At 36.0% G+C, this 22678-nt stretch overlaps 1 protein-coding gene across 1 annotated transcript in view; it reads left to right on the forward strand.

Moving 5' to 3' along the window:
• Positions 1 to 1195: 1195 nt before the first annotated feature.
• The window catches only part of LOC131061006 (chromophore lyase CRL, chloroplastic), a 128685-nt gene continuing 107202 nt past the window's right edge, over positions 1196 to 22678 (forward strand). The window contains exon 1 of the mRNA XM_057994507.2: positions 1196 to 1630. Within this exon, the coding sequence (XP_057850490.1) occupies positions 1451 to 1630 (180 nt within the window). The 5' untranslated portion in view covers positions 1196 to 1450. The remainder of the gene's footprint in view (positions 1631 to 22678) is intronic.

Here is a 22678-nt window from a genome sequence, read left to right on the forward strand (position 1 = left end):
CTGCTAATTATGAGCTTGAGCTACTAAAGAGATTGTAAAACTTAAGGCAAAAGGAGAAATTTGTGGAATATACTGAGGAATCCTACAAAGTAATCATTAGGGCTAGACATGGTGAAGCAAATAAAGAGAAGGTTGCATTGTACACCGATGGACTAGGAACAAATATTCTAGAAGAGTTGGGTTTGGTAAGGATAACCACAGTTGAGGAAGCATACCAAAAAAGTCTATAAAAGGAAAAATATCACTTAGAGAGTCAAAGCAAAGTTGAGGACTAATTCCCATAATCTTTGATGTAATATAGGGATATGGAAGAGACAAGATAAATGGGAGGAGATAAGCATGTCTTGTAGACATCTGGAAAGGCTACAAGAATAATATAACTCACCATCAAGATAAACAACAAAATATCAACAATATAAAAAAATAAACTAGTTAGATCAACTATCCTTTAAATTGTCTTTGATCTTATAGACATAAAAAATATTATGTTGTATTTGAGGTAAGCACCAAACTAAATAAGAAAAAATGTGAATATACTAATTTCATCATTGTACTTATATCCAAATTATATAAAATATATTTGAGATCCTTATTAAAGTTATATATTTTTATTATATTTTGAAAGATAATTAATATAATTATAACTAAAGTTTATAACTAGAGAATATAAAAAGTAGTTAGAGGCAAAGCTCTTTTAAATATAAGAGAAAGAAGAGAACAAAGTTGAGGACTAATTCTCATAATCTTTGATGTAATATAGGGAGATGGAAGAGACAAGAAAAATGGGAGGAGATAAGCATGTCTTTTAGACATTTGAAAAGGCTACAAGAATAATATAACTCACCATCAAGATAAACAACAAAATATCAACAATATAAAAAAAAAAATTAGTTAGATCATCTATCCTTTAAATTGTCTTTGATCTTATAGACATCAAAAATATTATGTTGTATTTAAGATAAGCACCAAACTAAATAAAAACAAACGTGAGTATACTAATTTCATCATTGTACTTATATCCAAATTATATAAAATATATTTGAGATCCTTATTAATGTTATATTTTTTATTATATTTTGAAAAAAAAATTAATATAATTATAACTAAACTTTATAACTAGAGAATATAAAAAGCAGTTAGAGGCAAAGCTCTTTTCAATATAAGAGAAAGAAGAGAATGGAAGAGATTAGAAGAAAAGGGCAAAGACGTGTGAAATGGGAGGTTGGCCCTCTAATTCTGTGCCACGAATTATTTCTAGATACTAATAAAATTTTGTAATATTCTATACAAATCACATGCAATGGGCTAGAAAGGCTGATCGCGAAAGCAGAGGAGATTGCAGGGGATCAAATAATGCGAACAGGGGAAAAGGTTTCGAAAAGGCGAATCTGATGAAATGATCATGTACTTATTGAATATTCTAATTGTTGCGAGTGGAAAGATTAGATAGATGGGCATGGGTGAGCAAAGTAATGGCTCAGGGAGCTCAAGTGGGAGGAGCATAGCCAGAGATTTGTTTTTCAAGGCAGTTTGTCTTGTGGGGGGAGTTCTCCTGGTCAGAAAACTCACAAAGAAAACAACCAGATGGGAGCACGCCAGAATTGTTGCAGAAGCTCTCAGCGGGGAGAAGGTTTAAACAAATTCTTTAATTTTATTTCATGCGCTTTTTAAATTGAATTTGGTTAGGTTGTATTTGCCTTCCTCTGGCTTTCAATTATCTTCTTGTATGCAAAATATTCAATGATTGCTTGCCTGGGATTGTGTGCGGGGAAGAACACTGCTGTGTGTTCCGTGATGTTTCCTTCTTTTGTTCAGGTAAATGTAGTTTATAGGTCATGATAGTAGAGAGAAGACCTTAATTATGGAAGGCTGTACGGGAATCGATTTTCATTTGTCTTACATATTGTTTATGCTTATTGTGCATATGTAGGTTACATCCATATAGAATCTTTCCATCTTAGTATCCAGAATTTTTGTTGTATGAATAAATTCTCTCCTTTCATTAAGTGTAAGAGGATGCCTCAAACAAAGCTGAGAGAGATGATGAACTTAATAACATCTGTAAAACGCCTCACTCTCTAGTGACATGCGGTTTTCAACAAGATCCAAATTTCACGACTGTCCTCTATTAGCATTGCACTACAACCCCTTGAAGTGGTTGCTTTTTTATACCCATCTTAGCATCCAGTTTTTTGTTTAAAATAAAATAAAATTACACAATTAAGACATTCACCAGAATTTACTACCGTTGTCGGAAAAAATGGTTATAAAAGATTGCCTTCTTTGCCCCATTCGATCTCTTTAAACGCATCAATTGTTGTATAAGCCTCCAGCTGGCCCTTTGACATCAAGTTGGCTTCATGATAAGTGTGCCTGGCAGTGGTGTAATGCTAAATCTGAAGTTTGGGTACTTACCTTGTGATGGGCTCGTGCTGTGGAATTGTGGACAAGTAAGGAATAAACAGCAATAATAAATCACAAAAATATGTAAAAATCACCTCTTAGTTACTACTAAGGTGTTTTTTTTTAATTCACAACAACCAACAAACAACCAACTTAATCAACCAAGCATCGTTCAACTAATTTAGAAGTGCCGACTTCGAAACATTTCCAACAATGGTTGTGATGACAGCTTCATGCCACGGCTTATATGTTTAGACTCGAAAGTGGTAAGTTCCCAATGTTAGGGTCATCCCTAGACTCAAACCTCAACTTTGAGGGTTCATTCATATGACCTTGCTTATGTATCCTCTCTTTGGGAATTAGAGGCTTCTTAGTTCATACATCAATGTTAGAGAGAGTTCATCCTCTCCTCTTGTATGAGATCTCTGATCTCTTTTTAAATCATGATTGTTAATTAAGTTTATGCTTTTAAATTAGTCCAATTACACTAGAATGATAACAACACATCTAGTCAAGTGTTGGTTCCATACCAATCAATACCAATTATGTAATGTCCCCTACTAGGAGGCTGCCATTTTCCCAATAATCGACACCCATTACTTAATATCATGCCTTAAATTAATTTATTAAACTAGATAACCATATTTATTCATTGTACAATTGATAGTGGCTATATTCTGAAATGATAATTCATTATATATTAATTACAAAGGAGATGAAGGCTCCTTATATAGAGAATACAAGAGGATCTTTCCATAATGGAAATGATGGAGAATAGAAACACAAAAGACAGAAAGGAAACTTCTTAAAACTAACTAAATATGAAAGACATAAAAGGAAGTCTATAAATACTAACTGAATGACTAAGATAACTACTATAGTAATATTACAATATTATTTTAATACCCTCCATTAATGGTCATCTTACTAACTACCCTATAGAAGACTAAACATAATCTGCAGGTCATTTGGCCATGAATACATAGAAGGTTGCCCCCTTCTCCTCAGAACGCTTTGCGACATGAGCCTACTGCTGAGACCCTTCTTGGTTCTGTAGAACTTTTGGATATGACCAAGTTTACCACAATCCTTCTAACATGATGTCCCTTTAGCTAGAGACACCAAGATCAACTTCTCAAAAAACTTAGATTTTTGTTGACAAAAAAGGGCAAAAAATGAAACTGCGATTTTGTGGAAAAATCGGCGAACCTCCACCATAATTTTTTTTGGAAAAAATAAAAAAAGTCCACCACCATGATTTTTTATGGAAAAAATAAAAAAACCTAAAAATACTGCAGACTGAAACCCTTCCCAGTTACTACCAAAAAATCTTCACGCAACAAACCACCTTGTCATTGCATGTAAAAAACAGACCCAACACAAAGCAGTCGTGGCCCTCAAAACCCTCCATGATTTTTATGGAAAAAATATGCAAAACCCTTCCATGATTTTTATGGAAAAAATGTGCAAAACCCTTCCATGATTTTTTGTAAAAAATAAGAATAAAAAACCCTCGGATTTTTCCTTAAAAAAAATTGTGATTTGCCTTGCTGGAAACCCTAGTGCGAATGAAGCCTTTCACAATTTCCAACAGCAAACCAGGTTCTTTCATAAAAAATGATTCAAAAAATTTCTGAAAAAAAAATCAGGTAGCCACACCATGATCTTTCATAAAAAATCATTAAAAAAACTTTTGAAAATAAATTCCAGGTAAATACCCACAAATTTAATTTTTTTTTTGTCAAAAAGACTTAACCCGCTCTAATACCATGAAATGATAATTTGTTATATATTAAATACAAAGGAGATGAAGGCTCCTTATATAGAGAATACAAGAGGATCTTTCCATGATGGAAATGATGGAGAATAGAAACATGAAAGATAGAAAGGAAACTTCCTAAAACTAACTAAAGACGAAAGACATAAAAGGAAGTTTCTAAATACCAACTAAATGACTAAAATGACCATTATAACAATGTTACAATATTATTTTAATATATTCAAGTCTTAATTCTTACTTCCTTTCTAATTCTCAACCCTGGATGGGTATTTACTTGTCTAGGACGCATTGACACCACCTCCATAATTGGGCCCATGTTTTAGGAACATCCGTCCATGCCACCCTTGGGGCTCACCTAATTTGGGATGGATTTACTCTGCCTCTCCCTAACAACATCATGCCTCTCCTTATGGGGGCGCAATAGAAATGATTAAGTAATTGAGCTATGAATATGCTAGTATCCTTTGTATTATGAATATATATGTCAACAATGGAAATTAAGCAAATTGTTGTAAACTTAATCAACCAATGCAGATCTTATTATTTTTGTTATATGAAAAATAAGGACAAATGTAACTGTTGTGCTATAGTATTCAGATATAAATTATAATATAGTTGTAAATTAATGTTTGATTCATAAGTAAAACACAGCATACCAATTTGATGTCCCAGTAATGATTGCAATAATTTGCCTGTGCATGAATACCATCTGCAAAGAATCTGATCTGCCAGTCAAATAATTATTTTTCGATGATGATCTTATTATGACCGAACTGAGTCTCCATACGATATCTCATATCAATCTGATCTGCTCATTCCATGATCCCCTTGGAATGATCTGTCAATCTCCTTTAATACCTTCTCAGATATCTGGAAAGAGGCGACTTTATGGAGGGATGCGTCCTTTCATTTTCTAATAGCTAATCTTGAATTCATGAAATTTCCACAGTCCATAATGATATGCTTGTTATTCTTCTGGATTCGACCGTGTATATCTCGATGCTGCCAACGTTTCGGATCAAACACCATGATCCATCATCAGAGCAAGAGAGCAAGTGAGAGATCATAGTGTTTGATCCGAAACGTTGGCAGCATCGAAATATACACGGTCGAATCCAGAAGAATAACAAGAATAGCTCATCTTGTTTCTTTAATTGAAATCGCACCACCTCTAAATGATGGATCATGGTGTTTGATCCGAAACGTTGGCAGCATCGAAATATACACGGTCGAATCCAAAAGAATAACAAGAATAGCTCATCTTGTTTCTTTAATTGAAATCGCACCACCTCTAAATGAGCAGCCACGTAATTATGATGTCTCCTTAATATTGATTTTAATTTTTGTTTGACTTCTTTAACAACTCATTTGAATTGCACCCCTTGGTTAATATAATAACTGCCCTTAAGACTTTATTAACTTCCTCCAATAAATCTTAATCGCTGTTTCCTCTATGGAACATAGTCGCACCTTCTAACACTTAAATATTTAATGTTGGCCAAGTTTGTGAACCATTGTTTGTTCTTTACATGTTAATCTCCGATTTCCACAGAAATATGTTTGATTGTATTGATTAATTATAGTCGCTGTGCTAACCGTATATTGAATATCTAATCGATTCCTCTCTTTGGCAGTGGTAATTGATATCTGTTTGGTCATCTGGATACTAAATTTTATCATTTTATCTTTTAGAGATGTGGGAGATGCATCATGGCAGGGGCATGACAAATTATTAGTGTAAAAATACACAAATTTATATGGGGGTCTATGGGGGTCATATCATTTCATAATCTCAAATTCACATAGTGATTGGATCAAACATACATCATTTATATATAAGGTGACTAGCTCATACACACATTACAAGTACACTAGTGACTAGTTCATACGCACATTACAAGTACACTATCGACTAGTTCATACGCACATTACAAGTACACTAGTGACTAGCTCAAGCATACATCACATATATCCTATGTGAATGATCCAAACAGTACATCACATGTTCATGTAAAGAATAATTGACACCATGGAAGAGGATGCAACCTAATGTATGCATTATCCCACTACATAATTTATTAACACATAAGCCCGTAATTGTTGAGACATGGACCAGCTAGGACTCGAACCTAGGACCTTCCATACGCTGCTGGAGTGCTCTACCACTAAGCTACTGGCCCTTCTTGGACCAGTTCATCGTCGGTCCGGATGTGGCTTATTTCCAACACCAACACCCCCCCTTAAGCCACACCTCTCATGTGCTTGGGGCTCCTAGCCTGGACCTGGCTCTGATACCATGTTGAGACATGGACCAGCTAGGACTCGAACCTAGGACCTTCCATACGCTGCTGGAGTGCTCTACCACTGAGCTACTGGCCCCTCTTGGACCAGTCCATCGTCGGTCCGGATGTGGCTTATTTCCAACACCAACAATAATCAAATCTCATTTGCAAAAAGAATGTCGGCGCATTCCATACTACGTCATGGGTTCCATCCTTTTTCCAAATCCACCACCATTTATGATGACAATCAAGCATCCCATATTACTTGATGTCATCATTGGTAAGGGCATTAGTTAGATACCCGAGAACATATACACAAGTACATAGTTGGTGATTAACATATACATAGTGAATGATTGACACATACATGATGAGTGACTAACACATACCCTTTTAGTGCATCCCAACTAGAAAAGGAATGTTGTGAGTCCTATTTTTCCTCAGTCTTTTACACCAATCACGATGATGGAAAGCATCCTCTACTACTTGCGATCATCATCAGATAAGGAGTAAGTGTCACAAACACATCACATAAGATCATTAACAATACATTGCAATTATTTATGTTTAGTTTTGTAAAGTTTTTCTTATGCCCAGCCATAGCAAGCAACATTTATCTCATAGTCAAGGTCATTGAAAGTTGAAACCCATTTGAGGCAACTGCAAATCTTCACAACAATAGCATTAAGGAAAGGTGAAGTATTTATCATACCTATATATGGCAAACGCAAATCCCAGAGAAATCCCAAACTATGCAAAGACCCAATTGGGCTTGACACCAACCATGCCTCTTATTGCTACCACAACATCACTTGAAGAAAAAGACAGTCATGGGGGCAAAATTATGAAGCAGCATTGGCTCCTCCCCAGTGTGAGGACGGCTCCCCTTCATGCATCTCATTCAGGCAATGTTAAATCTCCATGGTCACCTAACCAATCAACATATTGTCCCTCTTATCCATGACCTTCTTCTCCTTGCATTTTTCTATCTTATCTGATTTTAATGGCTGCAACAGCAGGTTCATACCGTAGTAAATGGCGTTGCAGGTCCCTCCTTCTCTGTCCATGCAGCTCCTACCTTCCTCATTCATTTCTATTTTTCCATGCCTTTAATATGACTTTTTATGCTATACTATGAGATATTTGTTTTATATGGGTTACAATGTTTTCCTTTATAAGATTTAAAATGAATTTGAATTGTAAAAATAATGATTTTTTATTATAGTAACTTTGTATTGTGGTGTAAATATGTATATCAAGGTGTCCATGGGGTCTTGACTAAGATTGACAATGTTGAGAAGATATTGTCATTTACGCCTCCGCTTTAGCATCAAGCCATGGCATTGACAAGCACTCACAATATTTTTCTTGAAGTGGACATTAGAATACTCGCCAAATGAATTGCAAAACTTGCCTCACCTTACACCATGCCATTGACAAATTGATCAATGCTCATATCCTCAACCATTAAATATGGGTGTCTTTGAGGGATGTGACAAAATAATGAGAAGAAAATGAAAGATTACTTATATTTCAATTTGTAAAACACCTATGCTAACTAAACATATTTCAATGTTGATCATACTCATTCTAAATGTATGTCAAGAAGTGTCATTGACAATTCCTTATTTGATTCTTTTGTTAATTACCCTGCTAAATTTTTTATTTAAACTCATAATTATTATTTTTGTAATTATATTCATGTGTCATAATTAGAAAGAATATTTCCTCATGATTCCTTCCAACACAAAACATCAGACTCAAATGCATATAATGAAATAAAAGAAGCTCTATCATAGACCTTTTAATTTTGAATGATGTTGGCACTGCAACTGCTGCTGAATTGCTGATGATAACATGAATAAACTAGATTTGGGTAATGGAATATCGCCTGGGTATGAAATCAGTGTGAACAAACTCTGCTTTAATTGTTAATGAAGATGGTCCAAAGAAAGGATCAAGGTATGGAACATTTAGCCAAAGTTACAAAATGATTTCCTCATCATTCTTCCCAACATGAGGCATTGGAATCTAATGCATACAAACATTGTAAAAGAAGCTCAATGGTATATATTGCATAATTTTGGCACTTTATCTATTGTTGGACTGCTCATGATAACATGAAATGTTGAATTTTGTAGCTAGAATTGGATTTTAGTTTAAGTTATTCATGTAATTGGGCTGGGCCCCATTGTAACTTATAATAATAGGGCAGGCCCTATTTGGGCGTTCAACTTATGGGGCAAGACCTATCAAATATGTAGCTTGTAATTAGACCTTGACCTATATAATTCTAATGTGTAAAACTCTTGGCATAATATTCTTGCAAGCCGACTTGGGAAAGTTAAAGGGCTAAGTCGCCTATAAATACAAGGCATCAATCATTATTCATATACATCTCTCACTCAGCGAATATATCCTATCAGTGAACTACTTCTGTGATCAGCGAAGTACAATAGGGGTCAGCGAACTGTTGCATATACAAGCGAATTATATCTGCACTGGCAAATCCGTCTAAGGCAGCGAATTGGAGTTCTCAAGCTGGGCGATCATCCTCAAGGTTGAGCGAATACCATCCTAGGCTGCCGAACTTGTTCAAGGGCTTGTGAAGTATGTCAAGGCTGCCGATTTCTGTCTCAGATTGACAGTGACCTGCATATACACTCTGTCTTCCAGATTCAGATAAGTTTTGCTATAGTTGATGTGTGCCCTAGAAGGGTTAAATTGTAATCTGGTTCTGCGCCTATTAGTAATCAGATCTGAGTTATTCTTGCTGGGTTTTTCACCTCCAGGAGGGAGGTTTTCCCAGGGTACTGTGTTCTTGTGTGTTATGCTGTTATGTGCTTACTTTACCTTGCATTCTTATTTTCTGCTAATTTCTGCTAATCTGCTTACCAAAAACTGACATGAAAGACTTGGGATAATTATTTGGGTAAAAAATTTGCATGAACAATAATTTGGTTTTGATCATTAATGAAGATGATCCTAATGATTGAAAATTCTGTAAGTACGGAGAATTTAGCCTAAAGGCACAAATTGTTGCTGTCCCTTAAAAGATCCAATACTTGAGATGTACAAAAACGATATCAACATCCTGAATTTACGAGGGTTGTATTCTGTAGTGGTAACCAAAAAAAGAGGGTGCAATAATATTCTACTTTTTGTGTGGTTTCATCCCGACACACTAGCAAGACTTAATGCAGCTGATCTTAAGGACTAGAAGAGAAGAGAAGACCGTGAAAAATCAGAGCTGCATTTCCTTGCATAGCGAACAACACTCTTTACTTGTCAGTGTAATGAATGAATTCTCTTAGCAAAGAAAGAGCCCTACCCTCACAGGTGTTCCTTGCTATACTGTGGATATAATTTGTAAATTGAATAGAATATTTTTTTGAATTTAAAATATCAAAGGTATTTCTTAATAAAATAAATTGACCTTACCAAACATATGCAAAATTCAAGCACTTTGTTACCTCTTAAATTGCCAACAAAGAATGCCAGACACAATCTGCATATTTTAATGTCACTTTGCTTCAAAATAGAGTTACATAGATTAAATTGTAATGTTCCATGGGGACATGTCTCCTAGATCTAAGTTATGTCCCATAGGACTTGGGGCCTTGGAGGGAAATTTCCTGTTTGTTTATAGACCATGGCAAGCAGATTCCGTGCTCAGAAGATTTTGTCCTAACTGCAAAGAGCTTAAAATGAAAAACTCCAATCAAAACAGAATATTTGAGTATGCTAATCGACAAACACATAAATATGAAGAGTGATAAGCATTCACTTAAGTTGCCTAATCGGTATAGGTATGGTTATAGGAATTTGGGAACCATATGCCGGTACGGCAGATTGGGGAGGCTGGTAATGTTTTGGGTGTGTTTGTACAAATAGATGAATATAATATATAAATATTATATGTTAGTATAGACTATATATTCATACATATAAATTATATTTTAATAATTTATTATTTAACAATATAGTATATGTAATATTGTATTTAACTTTACTATTTTAATTTAGTCATCTAAATAAATTATTTAAAATAAATTTAAAATTATATAATATTTAAATATGCTATTTAATAAATTTATTAAATTATATAAAATGATGTATTTCAGAAAATTATATGTATATATACTTTGGATAAGTGTTCAGTTTGTTAATGGGCCTTGTCAGGTTAATCCAATTTTGTAGTATTTTGTGAAGGTGGAATGGTCTAAGTCGAAGCCAGGATGGTTTAAAATCAACTTTGATGGGGCATCCAAAGGTAACCCTGGCCCCTCGAGGGTTGGGTTCGTGGCCTAGGACTGGGAAGGAAATATTATTGCAATTGGAGTGACCAAGTTGATGGAAGGCACAAATAATGATGTCGAAGTACAAGCTGTGATAGAGGCTTTGAAAATGGCAAAAAATTTAGGGTTGCAAAAGATACATCTTGAGGGCGATTCACAAATAATCATCAATGCTATTAATAAAGGGGAAATTCATGCGTGGAAATTAAATAAATTTATATCCATCACCAAATCCATTTTAGAAACTTTCGAAGATTATGAGGTTAGTCATGTTGTACGCTTAGGAATGAGCTGGCAAACAAGCTGTCAAATTGGGTGTTTTCATTGAATGATGAAGGGAGGAGTACGATTGAGGTTTGTAGGGATTGAGCATGTAAAAGTATGCTGTCATCTCCATAGAGCATTTATGATTTGGCGAGGTGGCAGCCAGATGTGATGGGGGTTGGCTTGGGAAGTTTTTAAATCCTGCGAAGGTTGCAAGGTGGAGATTAGTTGATGCAACAGGTGGTGAGTTTCCCAAATAATGGAGGCTACTTTCGCTCTCATCACCTCGAGACAACAACTAGCCTTCATGGGGCGGATTTCAGAGAAGAGGTTGAAGGTCTGTTTAAGTTTGAAGAGGAGAATTTTCTGTAGATTTTGGAAGTACTCTTCGGCGAGGAGTTCTTGTCTACGAAACATTGGTACAAAACTAACATTGACATTGTTTCAATGTTGGTGGCATGGGGACTTGAGGTGGGAAAAAAGGAAGAAGTGGAGTGGATGGTGAAAGGGTGTGTGGATGATGATTGGCTATTCGGGCTACAGTTGGTGCTTGGACATGCCATGGCGGGTGCTGGCTTCCTTTTTGCAAAGGGGGAGCAAGGTTTGAAGGAGGAGACACCACAACAACTGTCGCCCTTCATCCGTTGGTCGAAAGGAATGAACAGAGATGAGCGAAGGGCTGAAGCCTATATCGGATGGGAATCTTTGAAATTCTTCATTTGTGAAAAGGAGTGTGAGTGAACAAAGGGAAAGAAGATTGTAAATGCAGGGAAGGAGAAGGAATCTGGGTTTGAGTTCAAGGACCTTTGGGTTAATGGACCATTGAAGCCGTGAGGAAAAAACAGTAGTTTTTTGTTGTTTTGTATGGAGAGTTGGTTAGTTTTTTGGGTAATTTGGTAATTTTTTTTTTTGTATGGGGGTTGATGGCTGTGGATTAACGGTGAATTGTTTTTTGTCAAAATGTAGAAATTTATATATAGTTGTAGTTTTCTCTGGGGAAATATGTATGGAACGGTGGAATGGATTTGGGTGTTTTTTGTAGTCTTAGAAATGATTGGTATATGGGGAAGAACAGTGTTTTTGACAATTGTAAATTTTGGATAGATGGTGACATACTCGAAATGTAATCTGAATATTTCTGACATATTAATATAAATCTCATTATTACCGACCAAAAATAATTTTTTTTGGATAAGTGTTGCTAGATGGGGTAGCTCCCTTTATATTAATCAACAAAAAAATTACAAAACTTGGTGCATGATGAACATTAAGCCTTCAGCACATTCATAGATCCTCTCAAGTTGAGGAGGGGAAAAGATATCCCCATGTTGACTGATAAAATTATCAAACCAACTTAGGGACCTATCCGCAATACCTTTCCTATACAAAAGCAAAGCCTGCTCAGTATCTTGTTTCTTGTTTACTACTTCAGCATCAAATATACCCACAACCTTCACCACAACTTCATTAGCATCAAAGACTAGGTGGTGGGTGAAGATGGTGCCCCAATTCATACTCCCCATTACTTGCACCACATCAGACAAAAATTCTATGTAGATGCCTCCACCATGAATGTGCCCACCTCTTGATTTCGAGACACCTATCACCTTCACGATTGCATCAATGGTTTCTCACTCATTCTTTGTTTTGCATAGTCTCCTGATCCGCATCTCCATTGTTTCCTCTTGTCAAGAACAATGGATACCAAACCTATACAACATTATGTTGCTTGACTATGAATATGCCTTAACTGGAGTGAAGCACTCCATTCAATTTATTTTCAACCCTACAGTGAAAAGTGTTGGAATTTTTTTCATTAATGTCAAAAGCTGGATTGAAATTGTCAAGCTGTTGATTATGAATTTTGGTTGAGCTGTCTTCTTGTCTATCTGGTTGAGCAGCTTGAGCTGCTTGCTTGCCTTCTTGAGGTGCCTATATGCTTGCTGGAGCTACTTAGTTGCTTGGTTGTGCAGTGTGTGTGTGTCTGCATCAGCATCCTATGTGCCTACTTGTCTCCTGTCAGCAACCTAGTCAGATTCTATGCCATGCCAGCTTTTGACTGTTCAAAGGTTGTTCAAAAAGGGATGTTTGTCTTTGAATATCTGCCAAGCATTTAAAATAAGTTTCTCTTCATTTATGTAAGATATCACATGTATTCAAAATATTCTTTCTGGGCGATTATTTTTTTTGGAGACATAAGTGTATTAAAAATGACAGAGAAATAAATTGGGAGATAGGAATGTGCTGAAAAGTAGTAATGTACCATCATATAAAAAACGTATATGTTCTAGTTTTTATTTTCGGCAGAACCAGGTGTTAAATTCTTGGTTGTCAGTTTTATAATTTTATTTTTGACATGTTTGGAGCTGTGTTAGAAGGTGATGTTCTTTTTATCGAACATTGGAAACACCTTTTATATGAAGTTCGTGGAATACATTATTGCATGAGGAATGCGATTCTACCATTATCGGGAGCTGCTTAATTTCTTTTGGTATGCATACTTTTAAAACAAATCGTGCCTGCAGGAAAATAATGACTATCTTTATTGCTCTTAGCCGACTGGACATATCATGTGGAAGAGTGCTGTGCATTTAAAAAAAAAAATCGTGGCCTACATGTTTTGATGTCAGTGGAGCCTCCTTTAACACGGACATAATTTGTGTGTGCCAATAAAAGTGGGAGGGTTGGACGTTTATTAAAAAGGTCCGCGTCTATAACTGAATCGATACATTTTCTGAAGTGTGTGCTCAACTTAAAAAATTTGAATAGTGGTGTTGGGTGCACGTTGGGGATATATTTAGAAAACGTGAACTTGGAAGATTTTTTTTTTTGAGTGTTTTCGGTATGTTGGAGTGAAAGTCGAACCAAGATGTATGGGAGCATTTTTAAATAGCGCAGGTGTTGAGTATTTTTTGGAGCATTAATCTGAGCATGGTATATAGTTTTCTTATTACCAATCACAAAAATAGAGTCTGCCGTGAGCTGAGAGTTACATTTTGAGTTGAATGTATTATCTCTTGATTGGTGTGGAACGAAGAGTGTAGTGTCAAAGTCTTTATGGGTCTTTATGGGGTATGCGAAGAGCCTGCGTATACATTAATCATATTCCTTTCGGCTTTGTTTTCTGATAACAAAAGGCTCAAATATTGAGATACATGTTTTTATCGCTGCTGTGTGAAAGTCAAATGGTCTTTCGAACTTTGTTATTGGGGTGAAGATTTTGATGTCTTAGCGCAACATGTTATGTTTATTTTTCTATTTTTTGAAGAAGTCTGTGCATAGCTTATAATGGAATTGGTTGAGATAGTTGGTCGCTCGTTTTAGATAGGGAGTTAATTTTCTGTGTGCTGGGGGTACAAAATTTCATGTGGACATAATATCGTGTGTTTTATTTGACTTCAAATGTTGGAGATGATAGAGGATGCTGTAACTATACTGGCTGAAAAGTCGGAATAAAATTTATCAGAGAGGTCTTGAGATTTGTTTTGGTCAAGGAGAAATTTTAGAGGTTGGTGCCTCAGTGTATCTTTTTAGATTTGGTTCTTTCCAATGTAATCTAGGTTGGTGCCTATTGATGTAAATGAAAGCTATTTGATGCCATGATTTTTTACCCGAAAGGGTTTTCCACGAGAAATCTGGTGTATGTGTTTTGGTCATTGCTTTTTCATGTTTTATGTGGTTTTAAGTTTTTTAAAAGTTTAAAAATCTGCAATACTGATTCAGCCCACCCCCTGCCCCCCACCCCCTCTCAATATTGCCTGTGTGCTCTTCAAGAAGACCATCGAGAAATCCCAAGGCTAATTTTGTTGGGGATTACCCAACAAGGTGTCTAAGGGTGATGAGGTTCGTTTTTATCAATCTCCCTTTAAAGGACTTACTTTATTCAAATAGCTCTGAAAGGAGCTGTCAAAGGCCACATCATTATTGTGATCATCTAGTGGCAATGTCATCTAAGCCGTAGGACAAGATGAGCTGAGTAGTAGAGATATGTCAATTCTCTACACCACCATCAATCGATCACTCTAGATAGACCCAACACGACATTGTTTTTTGATGGACACAAGCCATCCCAAACTGCAATATCAAACAAAATGACCTCCGAGCCCTGCTCAAGCACCCCTCTATTTGCAAGCAAGTATGCTGCTCTATTCGCCTCTCTGTAAATGTGTTTTATTGTGAAGTCCGCTTTTCCTAACAACTCCCAAGCTCTCTAAACACATTTCATCAGTCTCCAATTCGGGGTACATTTGTTCCTAATTTCATTGATGCAGAGCAACAACTCCTCTTCAATATCAATAGCATATTGCTCTCATTTCAAACATTCTTCTACTCCTTTGATTAGTGCCACCATTTTTGCTTCATTGTTGGTAGTGTTTCCTACTTTACTAGAAATCGCCCAAACTACTTTGCTGGACTCAACCCTTAATATGCACCCCAAGCTAGTGCGCCCAGGATTCCCCTTGGACGCATTGTAAAAATTCAACTTCAATCTCCAACTTGGGGAAACAAGCCATCTTACCCCATGTCTGCTATCATTAGAGTCTTGTCCTGTCCACAAGCTTTTGAAATTTGAAGACCCAACCAATCTTTACCAAGCTCTTCATCCCACCATGAGAATTTAGACCTCCTAGCCCAAGGGATTTTACTGTTTCGAAGATCAACCAAGCCACATTCATTTTTATTAATCACTTCTTCAACTGCACTCTCCATTCCACCAAAAAGTTGTTTATTTTGTCCCTTCCAAATATGTCATACCAACATTGATGGAGCGGCCACCCATTTGCGACCCCACAAATCTTGTCTATGGAGCCTCGACCACCTAGTTGAGAAATCCTCAACATCTAGATTCTTGGGGGCCACCCACTTTAATTTGCACTAAAGCCAATCCTAGCACTTAATGACAAATGGGCAATTAAGCAGGAGATGGTTACAAGATTCCTCATTGGACTTGCACATTACAGCGGCTTATCAGTACCAATTATCCATAGCCTATCTCCTATCAAGATTCTTTCATGGAGAACGGTCCAAAGAGATGCTTCCGCCTTAGGGAGCATAGAATTATCCCAACAAAAATTACTTTTTCAACCAATCCCCTCTCTCTATTTCTACAACACTTGATAGCCAATCTTAACTAAGTACATACTTGATTTAGCTACACACCAAATAATTTCATCCTCCAAATTTAGTGAGATTTTCTTGCTCTCGAGTTCAGCCTTGAACAAGTGTTTCTTAGCCTCACTTACCCATAGATCACTAATATACATCCAATTGTAGTCAACACCTATAGAGTCGCTCCTCTTGACAAGATAATTCTCTACTTTTGTCCCAATTTGTATTGGGAGTATATCTCAGGTATCGTGAAATTTTTTAAGTTCTTCCAAAGGTTAATATCCTTCCCAAGAGTCCACCCAAAAATCAGTAGATTTCTTTGTTTATTCTCCAAGTTAGGTGTTATGTGATAACATTCTTGCATCCCCACATGAATTTCCAAATCACCAAGCCACTTGATGAATTTGCAACTGTCAAAATTAGGTTTGGGCAAGCTGAATTCAAGTATTTGTTTTGCATGACTTTGCACAATAGTTTTTTTGGACTTGAAAACATCTTGTAGACAAGCTTTGCGCTAGCGTTGTGTTCTGTATTCTTAGATTCCTGATACCGACACCCCCCAAACAACTATCTTTACACATGGAGTCCCACTATATGAGGGGAATTCTGTGCGCCTCATTTGATCCTTCTCGTAAATATTTTTTAAGGATTCCATCTATTGAAGCTGTTGCCTTTTTGGACAACCATAGACATGACATCACACAAATCAGAACAACACTTAACACTGCCTTTAATTAACATGGTTATTCTTCTAGCTAGGGAGAGCCATCTCCCTTTCCATGATGTGGCCTTTGATTTATAGCTTTCAACGCAATTAGACTAGAGATTTGTCCTTATTGCTTTGTTAAAGATCGGGGCCTCAAGATATTTTGAGTGGATTTTCTTTATGGCAAACCCAAGCAAGTTCGTAATCCTCCTTTGCCATGATTTTTTAGTGTTGAAAAAGAAGATTTGATTTTTTTCTTTGTTCAAAATTTGACCCAAGTAGGCACTGTAGAGATTGATTGTATCCCTAATAACTTCGGCTTCCTTCAAATTTGCATCCTTGAATAAAGTAGTGTAATCGATGAATTGGATATGAGCAATGGGATCCATATTTTTGGCTATACTAACCCCTCTCCGTTTATTGAGCTTTGTCTTGATTTGATTAAGCCTCCTAGAGCCTCTGCCATGATTACAAAAAGGAAAGGTGACAAGAGATCACCTTTCCTCAAGCTTCTGAAGGTTTGGAAGAATCCACATAATGATCCATTCATCACCACAAAAAACCTATCCAAGGATATGCATTTAAAGACCCTCTCCATCCACAAACAATTGAAACCGAATCTCTCCCGTATAAGCATCAAGACCCTCTAGTTTACTTGATTGTAAGCTTTGCTTATGTCCAATTTAATTAACACGCTGCTTATTTTGTAGCCATGATGGAATGAATTGCTTCATTTGCAAGAATAATACTCTCTGTGATTTCTCTCCTTGAGGTGAAACTGATCTGGTTCTTTGAGATAATCCGACCAAGTAGCAACTTAAGCCTATTAGCCATTGCTATTGAGATAATCTTATTATATATCATGTTACAAAGTGAAATTGACTTGAAGTCAGCATATGTCTTGCACTAATTTTTCTTTGGGATTAAGGTTAAAATTGTATTGATTATGTCTTTCACAAACTTGTTTTTGATCCCTAATTTCTCCACCACTTCCCAAATCTAAAATGCCAATACTTTCAAAGAAAAGGGCGGGGAACCCATTGGTGCCAAGTGCTTTATCAAGGTGCAATTTGAATGGAGCTTGTTTAATATCCAAAATGGTGAAAGGGGCCTCAAGCATCAAGTTTCTGGCATCAGATACAATCTGCTCTATGCAATTTAGAATCTAAAAATTGGTCATCTAGTCAGTAGCCCCCACGGGAGCCAGAAGCTCTGAGAAGAAGCAAACTGTGACGTCTTCCACATCATAAGAATTTGTGCACTCCTTTCCGATATCATCTTTTATCTTGTTAATCCTATGAAACATTCTCTTGGATTTGATTGAGTTATGAAAAAAATTGTATAGCCATCCCTTGCCTCTAGTCAAGATTCATTAGCCTTAGCTTTCCAAAATTCTTCTTCCCTTGCAAGCAATTTTGCATGTTCGGCCATCAAAGCTTTCTCTTTGGATGAAATCAACATGAAACATACCACAATTAATCACTTTTTCATTAAGCTTTGCCAACTCGCCTTCTACTTGTTATTTTTCTTTGAAGATATTCTTAAAGGAGGAGACATTCCACTCTTTAAGCCTTTTTCTAATATGGGCCAATTTCTTACATCGTGTAAAGCTCTTCTTCCCCCCGGACTTGGGAATCTCCTTCCATCATTCTTCCAACAAGCAACTAAAATTTTTGCTTCTAAACCACATTCGTTCGAACTTGAAGTATGGTTTTTTGGGCTTCATGACTTCACAAATGTCTAAAGTCATCGAGAAATGATTTGATAGAGAAATAGAAGGATGCAAGATTCCAACTCACATCGTAAGTTAGTCCGATTTGCAGAGACCAAGAATCAATCTAAACATTTTGCAATGTTTGTAAAGCTCGCTCTTCGATTAGTCCAGGTAAACATGCCAACTTTAGGCAGGACATCACCTAAGGTATTGGATTTGACAATTCACTAAAAATCTGTTATCACTGTATTCTCTCTCCTTAGTCCCCTGCTTTTCTCCTCTAGACAGAGGATTGCAGTAAAATCATCCCAAACACAAATTTCTTGCTTTTGACAGATTCAATAATTGTGGATAATTCCTCCCATGATCTTCTTATCCTCCGTTTTGATTGGTCCACAAATGTTAAAGAGGAGAAAAGACATTCATAATTGAGACAAATTACCTTGCTCAAAATCCATTGTTGATTGCTGATGGTGTCTTCTACCTTGACCACGACAAGATTCCAAAGGATGCCTAAACCACCTGCGTTGCGCTAAATGGTAAACAAAATTTCCACTCCATTTTCTGCAATGTTTTAGAAAATTATTTGGATCTTCTAAATCCAATTTAGTTTTTTGCAATAGGATATTGTCGACCAATATTTTGTCTATAAATGGTGCTTGGTCATGCGTTGTTTGTTAGGGGCGTTTAAGCCCCTAATATTTCATGAGACCATCTTCATTGCTCTCCAAGGGAGGGTTTTCCACCCTTGGTTCTAAGAATGTACTCCTTAATATTGGGTGGGTAACACTTTCTCAATTGCCACTTCTATCTTTTGTTTGTTTGTTTTTCTCCCCTTCATCTTCCTACCTACCTTAGTAAGTTGTAATGCCTTAGTTGTCGATTGGTTAATGCTTCAAGTTTCTAAAATTCCGATCTCATCTTGTTCCTCCAATTCTTCCTCCAACCACAAATCCTCTTCCAATCAAGCAATCGAGGAATCAACCCCAACATTGTCATCCATGGGGTTATTATTGCTAGAAATCAATGCCTCCTCTTTATACTCTTGTGAAGCAATTGGTTTTGAGACAAGCAACAACAACCGCCTTGGGATCAACTTGACCCATCAGATAGTAGGAATTTGCTCCACAAGAACATCCTAGGAGACCATCCCATACTTGAGTGTTTTCTGTAGCTATGGCTCAACCTTCTTCCTCTTTGTTCATATCCAAAATTCTTGAAGCTAATGTGTTTTGTGACTTGCCATTAGACCTTTTTTTCTTTACCCATTGCATGATAGGTGGCCGCATACACCTAAATTTATAGTGAATCATACTTCTATAACAGGCAAGAAAATTTCAACCTTTTGTTTTCATTCCTTAGTAGAGGAGAGCAACCAAATCGAAGAAGGAATTATTTTGATAGTGTGATGTAGGAAATTAGGCAAAGGATTCATAGCATATAATTAGTCAACCACAAAACGTAAATGCTGTAAAATAATTCCTAACACATTCAATAAAGGAAATGAAGATGAAACTAAAATCAAGATGCAAACCAAAAGCATGTTTTTCCTTCATTGTTCCTCCATTGTTCTTCTTTCTCCTTCAAATTTGATGTTGATTTCACCTACAAATGCAAGTGTATTTGAAAACAAGATGATAAGACGATAAAATGATTTAGACAACATAAGGATACTCGAAATGTGGTTGTCGAAAATGAGCAATGAGAGCTCAATTTATAGACTTTTGAAATCAATTGAATGGACAAGATCAGCTCAATCTGACGGTTGAGATTTTGTGCAAGGATGAGTTAAAAGAGAAATTACCATTAGAAGTGAAAAGAAAAAGGTGTTAAATCAAAAAGAAAATGGAAACATCCATTTGCACTCCAAATATTCCATTTAAACTCGACAAAAACTTATGACAAATGGAGAGAAAAGGGGAGAGGGGAAAATGAGGTGGAATTAATAATTTAAAATTATTAATTCCACTCATAACTCAAATTAGCCAATTAATATATAAAAATATTAATTGTAGGAAAAAGGTGAAAGAATAAATAAATATTCATTTATTTATTCAAAAGGGAGGACATGTTAGTAAGAAAGGGGATTGATTAATTATTTAATTATTAAACCTAGGTGAAATGATCAAATGATTAAGGAATCCCAACCCGATTGTTGAATTAGGTCCTAATAGTGATGATTGATTGGCTAATAATTAATAAAAATTAATGACAATCGACTGAGGTTGACAACAAAATAGGACAATGATCGAAAAAGACCCAAGATTGATAATGATTTGATAAAAGATTGATAAGATGAACTAACAATGATCTGATAAAGAATTGATAAGATCGATTGATAAAGTGCCATGAAAGGATGATAGAGTGTCACAGAGGACTAATTGAAATTGATTAATAAAGAGGTTGATAGTTAATGACTGATTAATTATCGAGAAAGAGGGAATTAGGTCTAATTGTCAAGATGAGACCGATTTGAATGATTTGAAAATGATAAAACACCAATCATAATGATTTAGGACCAAATGCGAATGAACAAGACCGATTAGGGTTGGATTTGAAATGAATTGAAACCAGAGGAATGACATAATGTCAACATATGATGAAGATCAAATGCAACATAGAAGACACGTTAAAAATTAGGTTAGCGATGCAGGAGTGATGACCAATTTTATTTAAAGAAAGTTGCGAACATGGATAAGCATTGTTGGCCTAAAATGGCTGTGGAAGAGATTCTAAATCAGAGGAAGAAAACTTGGATGAAGCAGAGCAAGAATTGTATGAACAAGTGGAACATTGATTTGCATGAGTGTCCTAACACCAATCGTGAAATAAAAAGTTATGTTATTGAAAAATTTCGTATTACCATGTGGACAAAGCAAGTTGGGCGGAAAAAAAGTACTACATCAAAGAGTTTAACCCAACAAGGGACCACAGTGAAAAACATATTTAGGGGCTATTAAAGGTAAAGCGCGGATGCTAATTGCACAATTGACAACCGGGTCACACCACCTTAGATGCGAGACCGGTAGGTGGAAGATACCTAAAGAAGCATGGGAGGAAAGAACTTGCATATTTTGCAATAAAGGAGTTGTAGAAACAGAATGGCACTTCATCATAGAGTGCGCGGCTTATGAGGACATCCGCACTCAGTATGAAAATGGATTGAAGGTTGACAACATGCATCAGTTATTTGAAGAAGATATAATTAATCAGACCGCTAACCTCCTAGTCAAAATCAATAGTAGAAGATTGGACAGGGAAAAGAATTTGAAGATTAATTAAGAATGCTATCCTCGGTCCCATAGACTGATCAATCTCGTGGATGTCATTAAAATCTTTCATTTCATTTCAAGTGTCAACAGATAGCGATTATTATCATTCTTGCAAATTGAATCGAATCTCCCTCTCCCATGTCTAGATCTAGGGCATGACCCAACTTGTCCACAATTCGATAAAGGCAATCACCCAACTTGTCTTTGCTTCTCAACAAAATCATTGCAAAATAATTCCCTCCTCTTGCGGCTTTAATTTCAATGTTTCACAGTTTTTCCTCTCTGCTCCTCCGCACAATTTTTTTTTATATTGATATATATATATATAATTATACTTCTATTTAATTATATATATTTATATACGTATCATTATATTTAATAAATTATATAAATAATAAAATACTCAATACTATAAATAATAATGATAATAAATTATGTTTTTAATTATTAATAATATATTAATATGCAAATTCTTTTTTTTTTAGCTAGCGCAATTTGAACTCGAGAACTAATGGTCAATAATAACATCCACTAGTACATTGTAGGGTGCTAGCTTTTGAACACAAACTTAGGTTTCAAGTCTTCCATATTTTACATTTTAGCTACAAATGCAGTAACTAGACAAATACTCATTCAAAGGGAAATAAAAATATTGCCCTGGATCATGTCCATCCTTGTTCGCATTTGGGAAATGCTTCATTCAAGGGTTTTTCAATGCATGGAATTGCTTTGGAAATGCCAGTCATGGATAGAATTGTGTCGGTATAAGAGATGTTTGGTCGAATCAATTTGGTGGGAAAATCACAGTACCCAAAATGGTTTTGTGGATGAGGGAGAGATTTCAAGTCTA

The sequence above is a fragment of the Cryptomeria japonica genome, chromosome 9 (genome assembly GCF_030272615.1).
Source record: "Cryptomeria japonica chromosome 9, Sugi_1.0, whole genome shotgun sequence".
Taxonomy (NCBI): Eukaryota; Viridiplantae; Streptophyta; class Pinopsida; order Cupressales; family Cupressaceae; genus Cryptomeria; species Cryptomeria japonica.